Source organism: Paecilomyces variotii, assembly GCF_004022145.1.
Source record: "Paecilomyces variotii strain CBS 101075 chromosome Unknown C8Q69scaffold_2, whole genome shotgun sequence".
NCBI lineage: Eukaryota > Fungi > Ascomycota > Eurotiomycetes > Eurotiales > Thermoascaceae > Paecilomyces > Paecilomyces variotii.
The window spans coordinates 2,239,891-2,254,984 of NW_021167141.1; the positions used below are offsets into that span (position 1 = coordinate 2,239,891).

Here is a 15,094-nt window from a genome sequence, read left to right on the forward strand (position 1 = left end):
TATGCACCGATAAAATGCATATCAAAGAAGATGTATGTACTTAGAACGCCTACTCTAAATTTAGGTCACGTTTAGCCATTGTCAACTGCAGGAACTTCAAGATGGAATGTGATATGCGGTAAAGATATTCGGTCCTACCCACCGTTCTCTGTCAAATACTTTTGTCATTCTAGTAAAAGAAAATAGAATTTGAGGCGAGGTTTGTGAGGTAATTTCGTGTAATGTTGTAAGTTTCGAGCCTGGTCCTCGATAGGTCGGTGAGTACGGAGTTGTTGATCGAAGCATGTGCAGAAACATGGGAAAATAAATCCAAGTTCGTCGCCTCAAGTGAATGACCGCAGTTTGTGCTCACATATTATCTGGTTCTACATTATGGTCGTGGTGACAGGAGTACTCCCGAAATGGAACATGGAATATAGAAACTATCAGAGCTAGTTGGAATCTACGTGATAACCATGTGTAATTGCGAAGAGAGAGAAAAATAAAAATAAAATAAAAAAAACACTCATCATTAGGGAAACTCCCAAGTCTATCTAAATTCTAAATGGTATCTATAGTCGCAAGCTTCTAATCTAGGAATAAAGTCCTTCTTTTTCCATTCCGCATAGACTCAATACCTCTGTTAACGCCGTCATAAACCCATCTATACTGGGAATCACAAGGCCAGCTCAGCTGATATCATCCTTGTAAATGAGAAACTTCTATAAGAGCCAAAGCCACAACTCCCATAAATTTTCTCCTCATAGTAGAATTGCTTGGTAAGAAGCATAACTGCAACGCTTCTGAAGTCGAAGTGCATTACTCGGACCTCTTGGGAAGCCGAGGCAAGCACACCCAACCGACCACCATAACACCATACAAGCCGATGCAGATGGGGTGCAAGACAAAAGTCCCAGCGCGCTGAGCGAGCAGACCGGTCAAGAAAGGTGCCACTGCTCCACCACTGCTCCCCATCGCACTGATGAAACTCAAACTGGACATCTGGATATTGCGAGGAAGGAGACTGCTGAAGACAGCAGTCGCACAGGGATAGATGGGACCCAAAAGCAACCCCAGGATAGCAACGGTTACGGCCTCGCCAATGACGTTGGGGATCAGCCATGTCATCAACTGAAACGCAACTGAGCCAGCAACGAGCACCACGACGGCAAGTTTCCTTCCGATGCGTTGCGCCGGGTGCGACAGCAGAAAACGGCCAAGGGTGATACCCGCCCAAAAACCAGCACTGACATATCCGACCTTGGAGGGATCCCCCTTGCGATAGCTGATAAGAAAAGACACGACCCAGCCGGACGTCGAAACTTCGGCGCCCTGGTAAGCGAAGATGAACAAGGCGCCCAGGAGGGTCACCTTGCTTTTCACAGCCTGCTTCAGCAGGCCCTTCTTGCTGGTACCTTCTTCTTCTTCTGTCGTCTCTTGGCGGGATGCCGTTTTCTGAAGCGCTGTTATGAGCCGCACGGATGATTCCTTCTCATAGCCTTTAAAGGCCCAGGCCGAGAAAACAAGATTAAACAGTGCGGTCGCCAAGTTGAGAACATAGTAAAAGGACCATCGGACACCATGTGAAGCAATGGCAGTTGCGACCAGGGGTCCTATCACACCTCCAATACCATAACTTCCATGCATGCCACCAAGCGCAGCGGTGCTGTTGGAAAGGTTGGCGCAGAAGACATTGCCCAGGGCAAGGTTGATAGCCATCCCGAAACCTAGGAGAAAGAAGCTTGCCACGATCGCCGGGAAAGGCGGCTTGCATATAATGATCACATATGCAGTTGCAAGCAGTGAGAGCGATAGAATGAAACATCTCGAGCGGCCCAACTTAGACTCAAGCGCATGGGTGAAAGGCGCCGCGATAATGAAGCCGATTGCATTGGTGACAAAAATCAGGGACACGATAGCATATCCGATGTTGTAATCTTTTTCAATATAGGGAATAAGCGCACCAGGAGCACTGTCGTTCAGCCCGTTGGCGAAGTTGATGAAGCATACGCTCAACAGCCTCCATTTGTTTCTTGGTGGATTAAATATGCTCTGGACCAAGTCCACGGCTCCCTTCCCTGTTGGAGTAGACGGGTTACTCGATTCCAACTCACTAGGAGTCAGAGGCGTGTGAGCACCTTGAACAGTGACAGTGGGCCCCTTCATAGGCTTTCCCCATTGCATTTGATCCAGTTCATGGTCGGAAGGTGTACTGGCAATACCCTGCTTGTCTTTGCGGACAACAGCTGCTGGATTCGTGATGCTGGGAGTTTTCTCCAGCTCGATTAAGGCACCTAGGCCAGTGTATGATGACATTTTTTGGCGGTGGTAACTGATAAAATAGAAATCATTAAACACTAATGAATAGTAACGGTCGTTAACGACAGGACATCCCTAGGCCATAGGAGCTATCGGGTTCGAGAAAGGACAGATGAACCATGAATGTCCAAAAAGACACGGCGACAGGACATCTCGTCCATATAAAATTAGGGTTGGAAAATGGATTCCGACATCCCAAGCAAAGCTGGCCAGGGACACTTGCATTTCCGATGGAAGAAATGGCCCAGAACGTCGGTGGAGACCAAGAAAGAGTTGTCACTGGAAATCAGCATCTTACGGTGTGTTATCGGCTTGGTCAGACGACTTAAGCTCCCCCACTAGGGCTCTCTAGTCTAGAAAGAAGTTCTGACGAGCTGCATCTAAGAGATTTGCAGAGAGCGTGGAAATTCGATTTCTTCATCCAAGGTGTTCGTGGTGCACGTGAAGAGACGGCGGGACGTTGAGCGCCACAATGATTGACACAAGCGCCACGGCCAGAACAAAACTAAAAATTCGCTAGCTCCAGAGACTATGTTCCTGTCTCGCCTGCCAGCAAATCATAGAAATAAATTCCGAAGTGTGCAGCAGTCTGCGACTCGAATTCCGAATTTCTGATAGAGATCAGCCTGTGCAGCATCGTGCGCAATGGGACCGCCAAAACGGAGAGTGCTCGCCACGGCCGAGGAGACCTTGACTCCTCCCGACAATTTGGCCGAAGGACAGGCGATTGCTCGGGTCATTAAGGCCACCGGCAATAATATCTACTTGGTAGAGCTGCCCTCTAAAACCACTATTTTGGTAGAACTGCCGGCTCGGTTCCGATCCACCATCTGGATGAAGCGTGGATCATATGTCCTCGTCGACACCAGGGCTCTCGAGGATCGAGACAACAAACTCGCTGGTGAAATCATCAACGTCGTGGGGGACGAAAAAGCCTGGCGGAAAGCGCCTTACTGGTGCGTTGTGGGATTCACCCATACACCTACATAAGCTGAAGTCCGGGGCCATTGTTACTAATTTCTCTTCAGGCCAAAAGAATTTGTCAAGCAATCTCTGTTGCCAACCGAAGACGATGATGAGGAGGAATCGACGGTGGGAAAGTTGCCACCTTCAGACGAGTCGGATGCCTGATGTCTCTGCACGGTCTTTTTAGTATGGCGTTCAGAGGACTGTGCGAGTACATGACGTGCGGTTCCTCTTTTATGAGTACCCTTTTCTGGAATTCTTATTCAAATGAGCAAGCATGAAATGATGTTCATCGGCATCTTTGAAACCATTAAAAGCATGCATAATAATATGCCAATTGCTATTATTGCGGATGCTGCTTTACGCTCTGGTTGTTCTCTAAGCGTCTTTCACCCAGAATATCCCTAGCGTTCACCAAGACACCGAATACTTGGATGCCCAAGGATAAAACAACGATAAGTGAGCTTGCGGTTGTGCTGGGGTAGACGTTCCACGCCCATTCTTGTAGGAACCATAGCCCATATATAAGGACGGGATGGAACCTCGATTTCCAGAGAAGGAAGGGAGTCGCCCAGGAAAGATAGGCAAAGAACTGGTAATGAAGAGATCTCGCGCAAAGCAAACCGATTACCATAGATGCCAACATTGTCGTGCCTATGAACGAATCCGTGAGTATGATGGTCCGCTGCGTGCCGTTGAGCAGATTCCGACTAAATCCCGGTAAATTTGAACCAGATGGTTTTACCCATCGTACGGCCACAAAGATAGCCAGTAATAAGGCGTGTACAATGAGTAGAGCCAGTGAGAATTGCTTCGAGAGGAACATATCCTCACCGACGAACCTCCAATTCACCGTCCATCGGAAAAGAAACTGGCGAGTCAGTTCGAAAGCGCGTGACAAGTATGAAACAGTGTTCACATGAAGGAATGGCACTGCCAGAAGAACCTATTTCTCTGTTAGTACGAGGGCCTTAGAGAACATACCAGCCAGTTTCTGGACTATGGCTGCCTTACCTGGACCAAGATAGAAACTATTGCCAGACGAATGCCCCGGCCCATGCCTCCACTAAGGGCTATAATCACGGCAACCGCCGGAGCAAGCAACAACAATGTCATCTTGACAGCCACTCCACTTGTCCACACAATTACCCCTGCCAACCATTTCCGCTTCTGGAAGAGGAGAATTGTGCTCCACATCGCCAGTGCTGCAAAACAGTCGTTGAATAGTCGCAACACGAAGACGCTGTGCAATCTTTTGGAAAGCACTAGAAGCGGGAAAAGATAGGGCGGAGCGCCTGAGCGCCTGTAGCAAGCCATGACAATCGCTAGAGTTACCAGGTAGAGCACGGCGAACAAGATCTGGCCAAAGAAGATGTCGCGACCTTCATCCGTCACATGGTAAAGCAAGCTGTATATGTAGACATGGGCAGCAGGATACACCAGCGGTCCGGTAGAGCCTTTGATCAGAGCATAGTCGCGTTCGCCAGAGAGGAACAAAGAAACTTGTTGCATATACGTCGTCCAGTCAATTTCTGTGTCTGTATCGAAGCGAAGTCAGTAAGTCAATTGCGCCGCGACTGTATTACCGTAGAGGACAGGTATGTCTTAGTACTCACATGGGATTTTCCAGATGATGAGAGCGCATAGGAATGCATCCGCGACCAGCAGCAGAGGGGCGACCCATCTTGTATGCTTCGGGTTCCTGGCAATGTCGCAGGCGCATCGATAGAGGTCCATGGCTGCGAGTGTCCATGGAGCTCTGGCGTTCCAGCCTCAAGAAGCTTGTTGTCCCCGGACTGCGGCCCGAGAGCCCGGAGGAACACCCGGAACTCGCTCTCCGCGTATCTACTTAGCGTGGCTCTCTTATTTCCGGTTTAGCGTTGGGGATCACCACGCCGAAGAATCTCCAATACAATACATAGTCCTCAGATCGAGCCAGAGTCCCACCGTAGAGAAAGCCTTGAAAGTAAGGGCGTTTTAAGATCCGCTCTCAGGAACGTGTGAGGGCGGAACTACGCTAGGATACGCGAACATTCCAGACGAAGCGATCTTGTCGAGATGTATGTAAGATAACTATCAATTAGTTACTAGATATTGTATCCCTGCCAGGAGGGAAATCATTGCGTATCACATCTATACAAAAACAGCCTGTATTATATACACCAAAGCGTACCTGAATTCGCCAATGGCATTGTACTGTATACAATCAGAGAGAGAATCAGATTGTCTATATTCCGAACAGAACTCTGCTTCGCCCCTCAAAGTCACTACCTAGGTATATATAAGCCGCTAACCTCCAGGATGTAGCTGTTGCTAAACTGGACAATCTGCCTCCGTTCTCCTTTTTCTTGATCTGAGCAATCGTCTTTGTCGAACAGTATTAGGTTGGTGCCCCCGTGTACTGCCGAGTAGACTGGAACGATGTTGTGGCATTAAGAATTCTCAACTCCGGGTGATATGATGCCTATCAGCGACGTGGTCCATTCTAATAATCGTACATTGTGCATCGTTTATATAAACACAGGCCCATCCGCTTAGCCTTCCTCTAATGCGTAGACTCTTATCCAGCAGCCGATTTTTCGAGAAAAAAGAAATATGTGAATATTGAAAAACAGTCACCGTGAAAGTTAGATATGCGTATAAAGAGACGAGAGTATTTTGCGTTTCGCCATGGGTATGAGGGCGTAACGCCGCTCTAGTTGGCAGCCACCAGCCGAAGCCAGCTCAAATCGTAGAACCTCACATATACCGCCCCGTTATTCCTTTCCTCGAGATGTAAAGCCGAGTATCTCTCCCACTATTCCACCGGGCTTTGGGACTGGGCATTCTCGTCCAACTTTCTCTAGCCTGGCTGCTTCCTCTTCCATCTGCAGGAAGGTCGAGACTTCATCGTCTGTGGCCGGCAACTGTTGACTGGAGACGGTGCTGCCTAGCTGAGAAGTTTCCAATTCTCTTCGTCTCCTCCTCCGAACTCTCTGAATCTGTTGTCCATCCGCTGTGACCATCATTTCGGAATCCGCGAGTGTCCGGTGGGGTGCCGGGCACGGAAAGAGGTGAGGCAAGCCAACGACGAAGAATGAAGCGAGAAGCGTCGCGGCGAAGAGGGAGGATGTTGTCCGCGATCGCGGATGCAGGTGAGGAGTCATTTCTGCGGTGGCAGCGAGGCAATGCCTTCAGATGGCGTCGTTCCGGATAATCATGGAAAAAAGAGCGCGCAGCAAGGCCTGATGATTTTCTGTCAGAAATTGCGGCTTCCCACGGGGCATTCAGGCGTAGGAAGCATACGTGATCGAATGAAAGGCGTCCAACGACAATTAAACCGCAGACATAGTGCTCAATTGGCCTGGTCGAGAATGGATGGCACCGACGATCGTCTGATGTTCTTGAGCCCGCGCGGTCCTTGTCCGGCGCAGTGGAAAGAGCCCGTCACGGGATTTGGGAAGCCTGGGAGATCTAATCTTATCTATCTGATGCGCTATTGGTGGGCCCCTCGCATGCTGTCTTGTCCTGCGGAGCTGCGAGCGCGACCGCGCCACCTCAGACAGTTGTCACGGCTGCAATGTTCCATCAGAACTCCTGCAACCTTGGTATCAGATCTGAAAACTGAAGATGATTCTTTTACAAAGATAGGATTCCTCCACCTCTCATCCTCAGTTGGGCTGCATAGGCGACAGCGTCACAAGGATCTGCCGCGTCGGTCGTACGTCCGCCTGCTCAAATCCAACCCCATATTATCATCTTGAACAGCGCGCCCGGTTGCAACACACATAATGAGCGATCTTGACAGGTAGTTACTCTCTATGTGTCTATGATAGCGCGCCTGAGCTGACTATTATCCTTCAAGGGCGATCGCGCAGCTACGCGCTTGCCGACCAATTCCCGAGGCGCAAGTGAGGGAACTTTGCTATAAGGCGCGAGAACTTCTAATTGAAGAAGGGAATGTGGTTTCAGTGGATGCACCAGTTACGATATGCGGTGACATCCACGGCCAATTTCATGATTTGATGGAGCTCTTTAGGGTCGGTGGAGACGTTCCTGACACGAATTATCTCTTCATGGGCGACTTCGTCGACCGTGGGTTTTACTCTCTCGAATCCTTTCTCCTCCTCCTTTGTCTGAAAGTGCGCTATCCCGACCGTATAACCCTTATTCGTGGGAATCATGAATCGCGTCAGATCACGACCGTGTACGGCTTTTACGATGAGTGTATTCGCAAGTACGGAAGCGCCAATGTATGGCGATACTGTTGCGAGGTCTTTGACTACCTAGCGTTGGGAGCGTTGGTGCTCGGAGCCAGCTCGGAGCTGGAGCCCACTGGAACCAACATAAACGAGGCGACACAATCGACCATGCCCATCGACGACGGAGAACTGGAGACCGAGGTGCTGAATTCGAAAGGGGAAGTCACAATGGCAACCTATCGAAGACGGCAGAGAGCATCATCCGATGCATCCAATGATTCGCGAAATATCTCGCCCCCGAGAGACATATCAGCAGCTCCTGGAGATACGCCCGCACGAACTGGTGCTCCGGGCACAGGAGCGACAGGAAGCAGTCTGGGCAGTTTCTCTAGCAGCACCGGAGCCGTTCTCTGCGTCCACGGAGGCCTCTCTCCTCTTGTCGACAGCGTCGACAAGATCCGCCTCATCGATAGAAAGCAAGAAGTTCCTCACGAAGGCGCTATGTGTGATCTCTTATGGTCTGATCCGGACGAGATCGAAGGCTGGGGCCTGAGCCCCCGCGGTGCTGGATTCTTATTTGGCGGTGACATTGTCAAGCATTTCAACTACAAGAACGACCTCTCGCTCATAGCTCGAGCCCACCAGCTCGTGATGGAAGGATACAAGGAAATGTTCGACGGCGGAATCGTGACCGTCTGGTCAGCGCCCAATTACTGCTATCGGTGCGGAAACGTGGCCGCCATCTTAGAACTGGGCGAAGATGCAAGCAACGGCGGTACAATCGCGAGGAGTAACGGAGATTACGGCCGCAGTACAGGCATATTGAGACCGGAAGGCATGGATAAACGAATAGTCGGTCCCGGGAGGAGATACAGGGTCTTCGAAGCAGCCGCTCAAGACACCAGAGGCATGCCCGCGAAGAAGCCCGTCGCCGATTATTTCTTGGTAAGTTCACTGGCCTTCATTTTTCATCTCTCACGCACGCTCTCCCTTGCTGCCTGTACAACATTTTACATTTAACGACCAACCCGCTAACTATCCACCTCACCAGTGATACAGTGATACCACATAACGACCTCGTTGATTCTTTTCTCTCTGTTTGCATTTAGTTTTTTGATATCATATCCAGCTTCTCGCCCAGAGAAGTTATCCCACTGGCGGAGTACCCCAAAGCAGGCTTCAAGGAACCCCGCCCTTTTGATGAGAGTTTCTACGGAGTGGAAAGGATTGAGCACAGCAGTGGAGTCAAATGAGACAAAAAGAAACGACCTTTTCCCGCTTGATTCCATGCATGTTATTCTGGAGAGTGCATAAATGATGTAAAGCGATTATAGGCTGGCATAATGGAGCGTTCTGGGTTCTTGTGTTTCCCTGGGGAAAACGAAGCCGGGTCGCCTGGAACCTCTTTCCGTTGAGAGTATGTCGGTTAGGGAATAAAATGCTGTTCCGATATCCAAAGAGAGACTTCGTGACATGGACTAATGCCTATAGACATGAAAATAAATTGTATACACCCCAAAAGTCATAATCATCAAAGCCAGGCCGATGAAGTCATACCCAGAAAGCAGTCGCTCATCCGTACCCGAAATCTTCATAGTAATAATACATCCTTCTCTTTAAATCAACAGTACAAAATCCGAATCTCGTAGAGTTACCCATGACGGGAAACCGGCCTATTCATATACCGGTAAGGATTTTGATTGGCAACAGGCACCGTTGGCATGGAAAGTCCAGGGTTATTTGCCATCTGCTGAGGCGCATTCGAGATGTTCTCCTGCCTGGCTGTCTGCGCGGGGCCTGTTGTATTCGGATTATAGCCCATGCTGAACGCCGTTGCCTGATCAGCGGTCTCCCATCCTTCTCCCCAGTTTTCCAACCCCAGTGCCAGCGCACTCTGATCTCGGAGCCACCAGTCTTGGCTCTCTTCCACTAGGCTATCGACCCCGTTGAAGATGGGCATTGGAGGTGTATTCACGATAGGAGCTGGGCTGTTGCTACTGTTGGACACATTGCAGACATCCTGAGTAGCATTCCACATGTCCTGCGGAGACTGAGAGGCGGTCTGGGCGGGGTAAGCACTCTGGGACGTCGGTCCTAGATAAGTGGGCTCAGGCGCGATGGATTGAGGCTGCTGTATCCGGCCACTGAAGGAATCATGATTCTGGCGAGCAGTGCAAAGCCGGGCCGTATTGGAGAAGAAATTAGGCTGGGACTGAGGTACACTAAAGTTGGCGGAGGCAGTCGGTTGTGTTTGCAATTCATGGCGGACAGGCTGAGGTAGTCTCCCGGGCGTTGAAACACTGCTCGGCATAGTCGACGAAAGGCTAGAAGTATTTATCGCTGGAGACTCCCCTGAAGAAGCGGGAGAAGAGCCATGATCCCATGATCCCCATGACCTCCATTTACTACGTGTTCGTTCGAATACTGTGACGGCTTCAGGAGGCAAATCGATGCGCCACTTGGTAGCAGATATGTCGAGAATCCGTAGTGTACGTCGAGCGCAGAGCCAGCTCTCTGCAATTTCCTCCAAGTTCCGGAGACCGTGAATGATATCTCTCCTGGCGTTCTTCTCTGGTAGATTCAAAAGGTGTATGGTACAAGCAGAGTGAGCAATATAGACCGCGATATTACAGATCTGACGAAATCCGTAGCTGCGTTTATATACGCGAAGTAGCTTGGAAATGGTGGCCGCCGCCTGAGTGCATAGTTTCCGCGGAGAGACGTGTTGGGGAAGAGGCGAGGTTGATTTGGTATATTTCAGGAAAGGGCGGTATAGGTGAATGAAAAGGAGTTGGTAGAACATGCTGCAAGACGAGATGTCAGTAAACATTCCGTTAGAAACATGAAGTACACCTACTGCATAAGCAGCACCTGCGGAAGTTGCCCCTCTTTAGGGTCCATTTCCTTTGGGACATTCTTTCTCCACGCCTCGAGGCGTGTGTGCACTTCACTGAGTTTCTTCAACTCCGCTTGTTTGGAGGGTGGTCTCTCCAAGGGTTGAGGATGATAAAAGAACGTTAGGAGATCGCTGCTGATTTCACAGAGTTTAGAAATCTGCAAGGCTACAGCTCGTGTCCTTGCAGCTTGTGTATGGTCTTGGATGGGACCATCATCAGTATACGGCGACCAAGTTTCCGCATCCTCTGACGGGAAGACATCGAATTTTTGGACAGTGATATTCGATGGAGATAGCTGCGGTTGTCGACCAAGGTAATTGGACCAGCACCTAGTTTCAAGTTAGTTTTCAAGTTGAATAGGTATTTGGGAACACTGACTTATCAAATAAGAAACACCCCCAGAAGGTTATTCGTCGTGCATCTATCTCCTCTTCACTCAGAGTGTTGGCACCTAGACTGGTAGGATCCACGTTCAGACCGAGATCATAAGCCATGCGAAAGCTCATCCCACTGTAGACCCATCCTTTGCCTTCTCGACCACAGCCTGCCTCTCTAACGGACATTAACGCGAGAGCCTGTACTGTGCATAACTTGGCTTTCTCGTGCTCATCATGTTCCAAGATTAGTCTCTTAGCCTCCTTAAAGAAATGGTCACCCGCTGTCGCCGAATCTTTCGGATCTTCACGTGCTCCCTCCCAAGAACTAAAATGGCAACCGAGAGCCAATATGGCATTAACGAGTAGAGATGAGCAATATTGACTTGGCCTGCCTCGAACATAATCTCGATAGAAGAGCTCCTTCGACAGCGTGGTAAAGTAAGCGTAGTGCCATGTGAAGTACATCGTCATGAGATGGCCAATCAATTGTTCGTCATTGGTGACTCTCGTCCATTGAGTAACAGAGAAATCACTCTGGAGGCCAGTGCCAATCAAGGCAGAGTCGAATTCCTCCTCTGGCTCAGATCCCGGAGGGAGAAATATGAGATTCGAAGTTCCTCCGATAAACTTCACCGAGCCGTCGAGCATGAGCTCGCTCATTTTGCCTGCTAGTTCAGCTTCGAATTGATCTGTCTGTATCTCATCCTCCTCTACAGCAGAATCCGCATCATCATTCCCTAGCGGAAGGCCCTGCTCCCGCGCAACTATTGACTCTGCCACATCTTCCAGGTTGTCGCATGACCGTATCTGCCGAACGAGATCGAACGCCTCCTCCTCGTCGTAGTTGAGTATGGCCTGAACGAGTGTCTGCAATGTTGTGTTTCGAGTCCTCAGATTATCGATGTCTTTTTTGTAGACGCCTTTGCGGCGATGATCGGAATTGGGGTCGTAAATGCCTGCGACAAGTTAGCTCCACCGATCTGATTAGCTAGACATACGCAACAACAGATACATACATGGAGTATGGTAGACTGAAGAACAAGCCGCGCAGCTAGGCAGATTTCCGTCGCACTGGTACTGTCAGTATAATGAAAGAGCTCCATAAACCGGACAGATCGGAAAGCGCGGACTGACTTTGGATTTTCTCCTGCGGCATGCAATGCATGCGGTGCTCACGCAGCGTCTCTTGGCGACTGAGCTTGCTCCAGAGCCTTTCCCCTTGCTCTTCCCTTGTGTATTTTCACCTCGAGATCCCGCGCGAGTTCTGGACGTCGGTGCTGAACTCTCATCGCCGCTGCCCGCACGAGCTCCGTCCCCCGGCATTCTCAAAGGCACAGTATAGCAACCTCAGAAGACAAAGACGTTGACAGCTGACTATCGACGATATGTGGCATTCTCAATCGGCTTCTCCATCAACAACCATAAATATTCTGGAGCTACACGATCGCGGACGTCCGACTGGAATAATAAGCGCAAAAAAGTTCGGCGATAACGAGCTGCGGCGCAAAGTGATAAGAATCGAGCGTCTGTGCGGAAGGAAGTAGACTTCCGGGGTCTCTCCTGTCAAGATAGAAATAGAATCGTCTGGACCGTGCGACTTTTGAGGCTTTGATAGATATCAAAATCAGTGCATGCAACAACCCCGCGGTACGGGAGACCGATGGCGGAGGTGGAGCCTGAAGGGAGCGATATTAGATGTGCCGCTAAGTATCTACCCCGGGAACGGACGATTTCCCAGTAGACAGAAAGGATGAGGGATCAATAATTGGCTGACAGTGATGCTGAGGCACCCACGACGGCCAATTTTGATATCTCTCGCTGAGCCATCGTCGAGTGCCCGCGATGGTTAGTTAATGAGTCTTGCTGTAGTTATGTGCTGACTAAGGTCATTGCCGCGATCTCGGACTGGCTCTTCATCTTGCGAACTTTTTTAAGGTTCACGCCGATGGCGATTTGAGAGCTGGTGGATGTTTCTAGTGGTTATTTGATATTTTTATATAGCTAACATTTGACATCGATTCTCCGTTGTCGTAGTATTTCCCAGTCACCCATTTCTCAATAATCACACGAAGTATAGTTACTAGTTTGTAATATTCTCTTATCAGGCCGGTGTTGAAGTTGGACGAGAGACTAACTATATCCTTGCTTTTACAGAAGACGCACTGACGAACGAGTATGCAGGAATTCTCTTATCTATCGCCATACCCCTGCAGCTTCTGCAGAGACTCATTGGACATGCCAAGAAATGCGATATCAACGTCAATTTGATAATTCCATGGCAAAGTCTGGGCAGCGATATAACAAGACCTCTGATAATTTGAAAACTCTCAAGTTGAATCATGTTTGGGTTTTACTATGGCACAGAGAAGTCATTTCATTCTTGCCAGAGTGGGTTGCAAGAAGGTGTATCAACCAAGTCCATGCAACCGTAACAACCTTCCCGAGAACGGGTCTGTCCATCTACTAATGACTGCGCTGCGATGCCCATATTTCTACACTTTGGTCTCGATACATCTAAGGCAGAGTCTCCATTCTCGACATATGACGCGTTTATCCCGCTTTTGTAGCGTCTCCTGAGCAAACACTGAATGCAAGTTGATGTACAGAGCCCTGATGTGTTCTTTGAGGCCATCAACATACGGAATCGAGGAATCTCACAGCTTCCCGAGCGCTACATAGGCAAAAGCCGTAACTATTGCTTGCCGGCTCCCGAATCCCGAGCTGAGAGACTGACCGTGAAGGAAGTTGTTGAAGACGCACTGCTGTCTAAGCTCGCAGCGTACATCCGTAACATCACCGATGGCGTCGACTCCGCGTTTGTTTACCAGGCACTAGACACGAGCGCCGGAAGGATCGTGTGTTTTACCAGTGAGATTTCACAGCATAAAAAACCGGCACAGATCCTCAACGGTTTTATTCAATAATACTGGATTCGATTCTGCAACCAATCGCTTCCGCGTCGAGTGGTAAGCTACTCTTCTAGCACGGAGGGCGCACAGTGCAGAAAGTGGCCCTGGTAAATCATAATTGTAAAATATTTGCTCTTTCAACTTCTTTGAGTCTTTCTCCTAAGCGCGGAACGTCGGTTACACCCGGAGGGGCATGGCGGGCGATCTCCGTCTAGATCAACGCGCTAGAAAAGTTCCACGTGATTCTTTTTGTGTATGTATTTTATTATGGCTGATTTCTCAATTCCGAATTAAGCGCGGCTCATTGGGTCCATAATTGTGGAATAGACACGTGTGTTGTCTTATCGTAAGAATCAGATAATGTAGACCGCTTTTAATCACCTCCCCCTCTCCAAAAAAAAAGAAAGAAAGAAAGAAGAAGAAGAAGAAGAGAAAATTGGCCCTGTAAAGTAGTAGATCATATCAAAATTCGAGACCTGTGAATAATACCCCAACTATCTTCAGTGTTGGGCGGGTTCCCGTTTCAGATGGATTGGTCAAAAAATCTTCTCTTCTTCTACGGTGAGACAAAGTGCAATAATCGAGGCTGGGTCTACTACTCCGTTATAATTAACCGAGTTCCCTTTTTTTTTTCGGGCATCGAAATCGGCCAGTCTTGGATGATCAAATCATCAAACTGACCGCTCACGGCACCTGCAATGCGGGTTGGTACCTGCAGGGCCCTCATTGTTGTCGGCCTTTCAGTCGCCCGTTCAGGCACCAGACTCAGGCTATCTTACGTAGCATTGGATCGACGTGTTTTAGTATGGATTACTATGAGTATCGACTGTCTGAAAGATAAACCCTGCGTTGTAAGGTGTATTACGTTACTCTACTCTATTGATTGCACCCATGATCTTCCAGAATACATAGTTGACTATGCAGGGCAAGGGTCGTGTGCCCGCACAAAGAAAATTGAACGTCAATACAGTAATAAAATAATTTTAGCACAGCTATGAAAAGAAACGAAACAGGGGTCCATCAACGGCCCAGATCTCGGGGACTAAACGGTGAGATCGTGAAAATCTTTGTCCCGTGCTCCGGCGTTGAAGGAACCGAGATGGAGACGGATTGGTAAGAGAAATCGCCAGGTTGGGTATGTCCGGGCGAAGTAGTCCTAAGTGATTTGATGCTCCACCGATAGAAGAAGGCGTGGGAGAGAAGATAACTACGCCGTAGTTAGTTTAGTTTAGCTCTGCTGTATCTACCAGTACTATTGGTTTCCCCAAGATAGAGAAAAATCCCCATGATTGACCATCTCCCGACGCCACGGGAAACTCTGCCCGGACGCCTCCGACAGGCCACCCGCGTCATGACCCGGAAATCGGTATCGCCGCTGTTTTGATACCGCGCCGGTTTTGCCGTACCATCCCAGTACAGTACTCTACTCATCATGTAAGCAAAGATAGGCCAATAGCCGGCCCGCT

The 15,094-nt window shown here is 49.3% G+C and overlaps 7 protein-coding genes across 7 annotated transcripts; 3 read left to right on the top strand and 4 right to left on the bottom strand.

The window, feature by feature from the left end:
* Positions 1–466: 466 nt before the first annotated feature.
* On the bottom strand, positions 467–2,619 carry C8Q69DRAFT_157128 (putative MFS efflux transporter). Its single transcript, XM_028625611.1, has one exon. It carries the CDS (start codon positions 2,293–2,295, stop codon positions 799–801), a length of 1,497 nt encoding a protein of 498 aa, XP_028487650.1. The 5' UTR covers positions 2,296–2,619; the 3' UTR covers positions 467–798.
* Positions 2,620–2,792: 173 nt separating this feature from the next.
* Positions 2,793–3,518, top strand: C8Q69DRAFT_157120 (hypothetical protein). The gene is made up of 2 exons (XM_028625610.1): positions 2,793–3,254; positions 3,327–3,518. The coding sequence occupies exons 1-2, from the start codon at positions 2,944–2,946 to the stop codon at positions 3,427–3,429; spliced, it is 414 nt and encodes a 137-aa protein (XP_028487651.1). The 5' UTR covers positions 2,793–2,943; the 3' UTR covers positions 3,430–3,518.
* On the bottom strand, positions 3,220–5,277 carry C8Q69DRAFT_457469 (Dol-P-Man:Man(5)GlcNAc(2)-PP-Dol alpha-1,3-mannosyltransferase). Its single transcript, XM_028629903.1, has 3 exons — positions 4,881–5,277; positions 4,279–4,802; positions 3,220–4,210 (listed from the first exon to the last, which is right to left on the bottom strand). The coding sequence occupies exons 1-3, from the start codon at positions 4,999–5,001 to the stop codon at positions 3,608–3,610; spliced, it is 1,248 nt and encodes a 415-aa protein (XP_028487652.1). The 5' UTR covers positions 5,002–5,277; the 3' UTR covers positions 3,220–3,607.
* Positions 5,278–5,795: 518 nt separating this feature from the next.
* Positions 5,796–6,665, bottom strand: C8Q69DRAFT_157170 (hypothetical protein). Its single transcript, XM_028625612.1, has 2 exons — positions 6,550–6,665; positions 5,796–6,488 (listed from the first exon to the last, which is right to left on the bottom strand). The coding sequence occupies exon 2, from the start codon at positions 6,408–6,410 to the stop codon at positions 6,021–6,023; it is 390 nt and encodes a 129-aa protein (XP_028487653.1). The 5' UTR covers positions 6,411–6,488; positions 6,550–6,665; the 3' UTR covers positions 5,796–6,020.
* Positions 6,666–6,805: 140 nt separating this feature from the next.
* C8Q69DRAFT_157173 (putative serine/threonine protein phosphatase) lies at positions 6,806–8,798 on the top strand. Its single transcript, XM_028625613.1, has 3 exons — positions 6,806–7,051; positions 7,109–8,390; positions 8,497–8,798. Exons 1-3 carry the CDS (start codon positions 7,035–7,037, stop codon positions 8,497–8,499), a joined length of 1,302 nt encoding a protein of 433 aa, XP_028487654.1. The 5' UTR covers positions 6,806–7,034; the 3' UTR covers positions 8,500–8,798.
* Positions 8,799–8,915: 117 nt separating this feature from the next.
* C8Q69DRAFT_157179 (putative C6 transcription factor) lies at positions 8,916–12,259 on the bottom strand. Its single transcript, XM_028625614.1, has 5 exons — positions 11,854–12,259; positions 11,736–11,790; positions 10,721–11,675; positions 10,303–10,671; positions 8,916–10,249 (listed from the first exon to the last, which is right to left on the bottom strand). Exons 1-5 carry the CDS (start codon positions 12,040–12,042, stop codon positions 9,097–9,099), a joined length of 2,721 nt encoding a protein of 906 aa, XP_028487655.1. The 5' UTR covers positions 12,043–12,259; the 3' UTR covers positions 8,916–9,096.
* Positions 12,260–13,184: 925 nt separating this feature from the next.
* On the top strand, positions 13,185–13,794 carry C8Q69DRAFT_157193 (hypothetical protein). Its single transcript, XM_028625615.1, has one exon. It carries the CDS (start codon positions 13,308–13,310, stop codon positions 13,641–13,643), a length of 336 nt encoding a protein of 111 aa, XP_028487656.1. The 5' UTR covers positions 13,185–13,307; the 3' UTR covers positions 13,644–13,794.
* Positions 13,795–15,094: the final 1,300 nt, after the last annotated feature.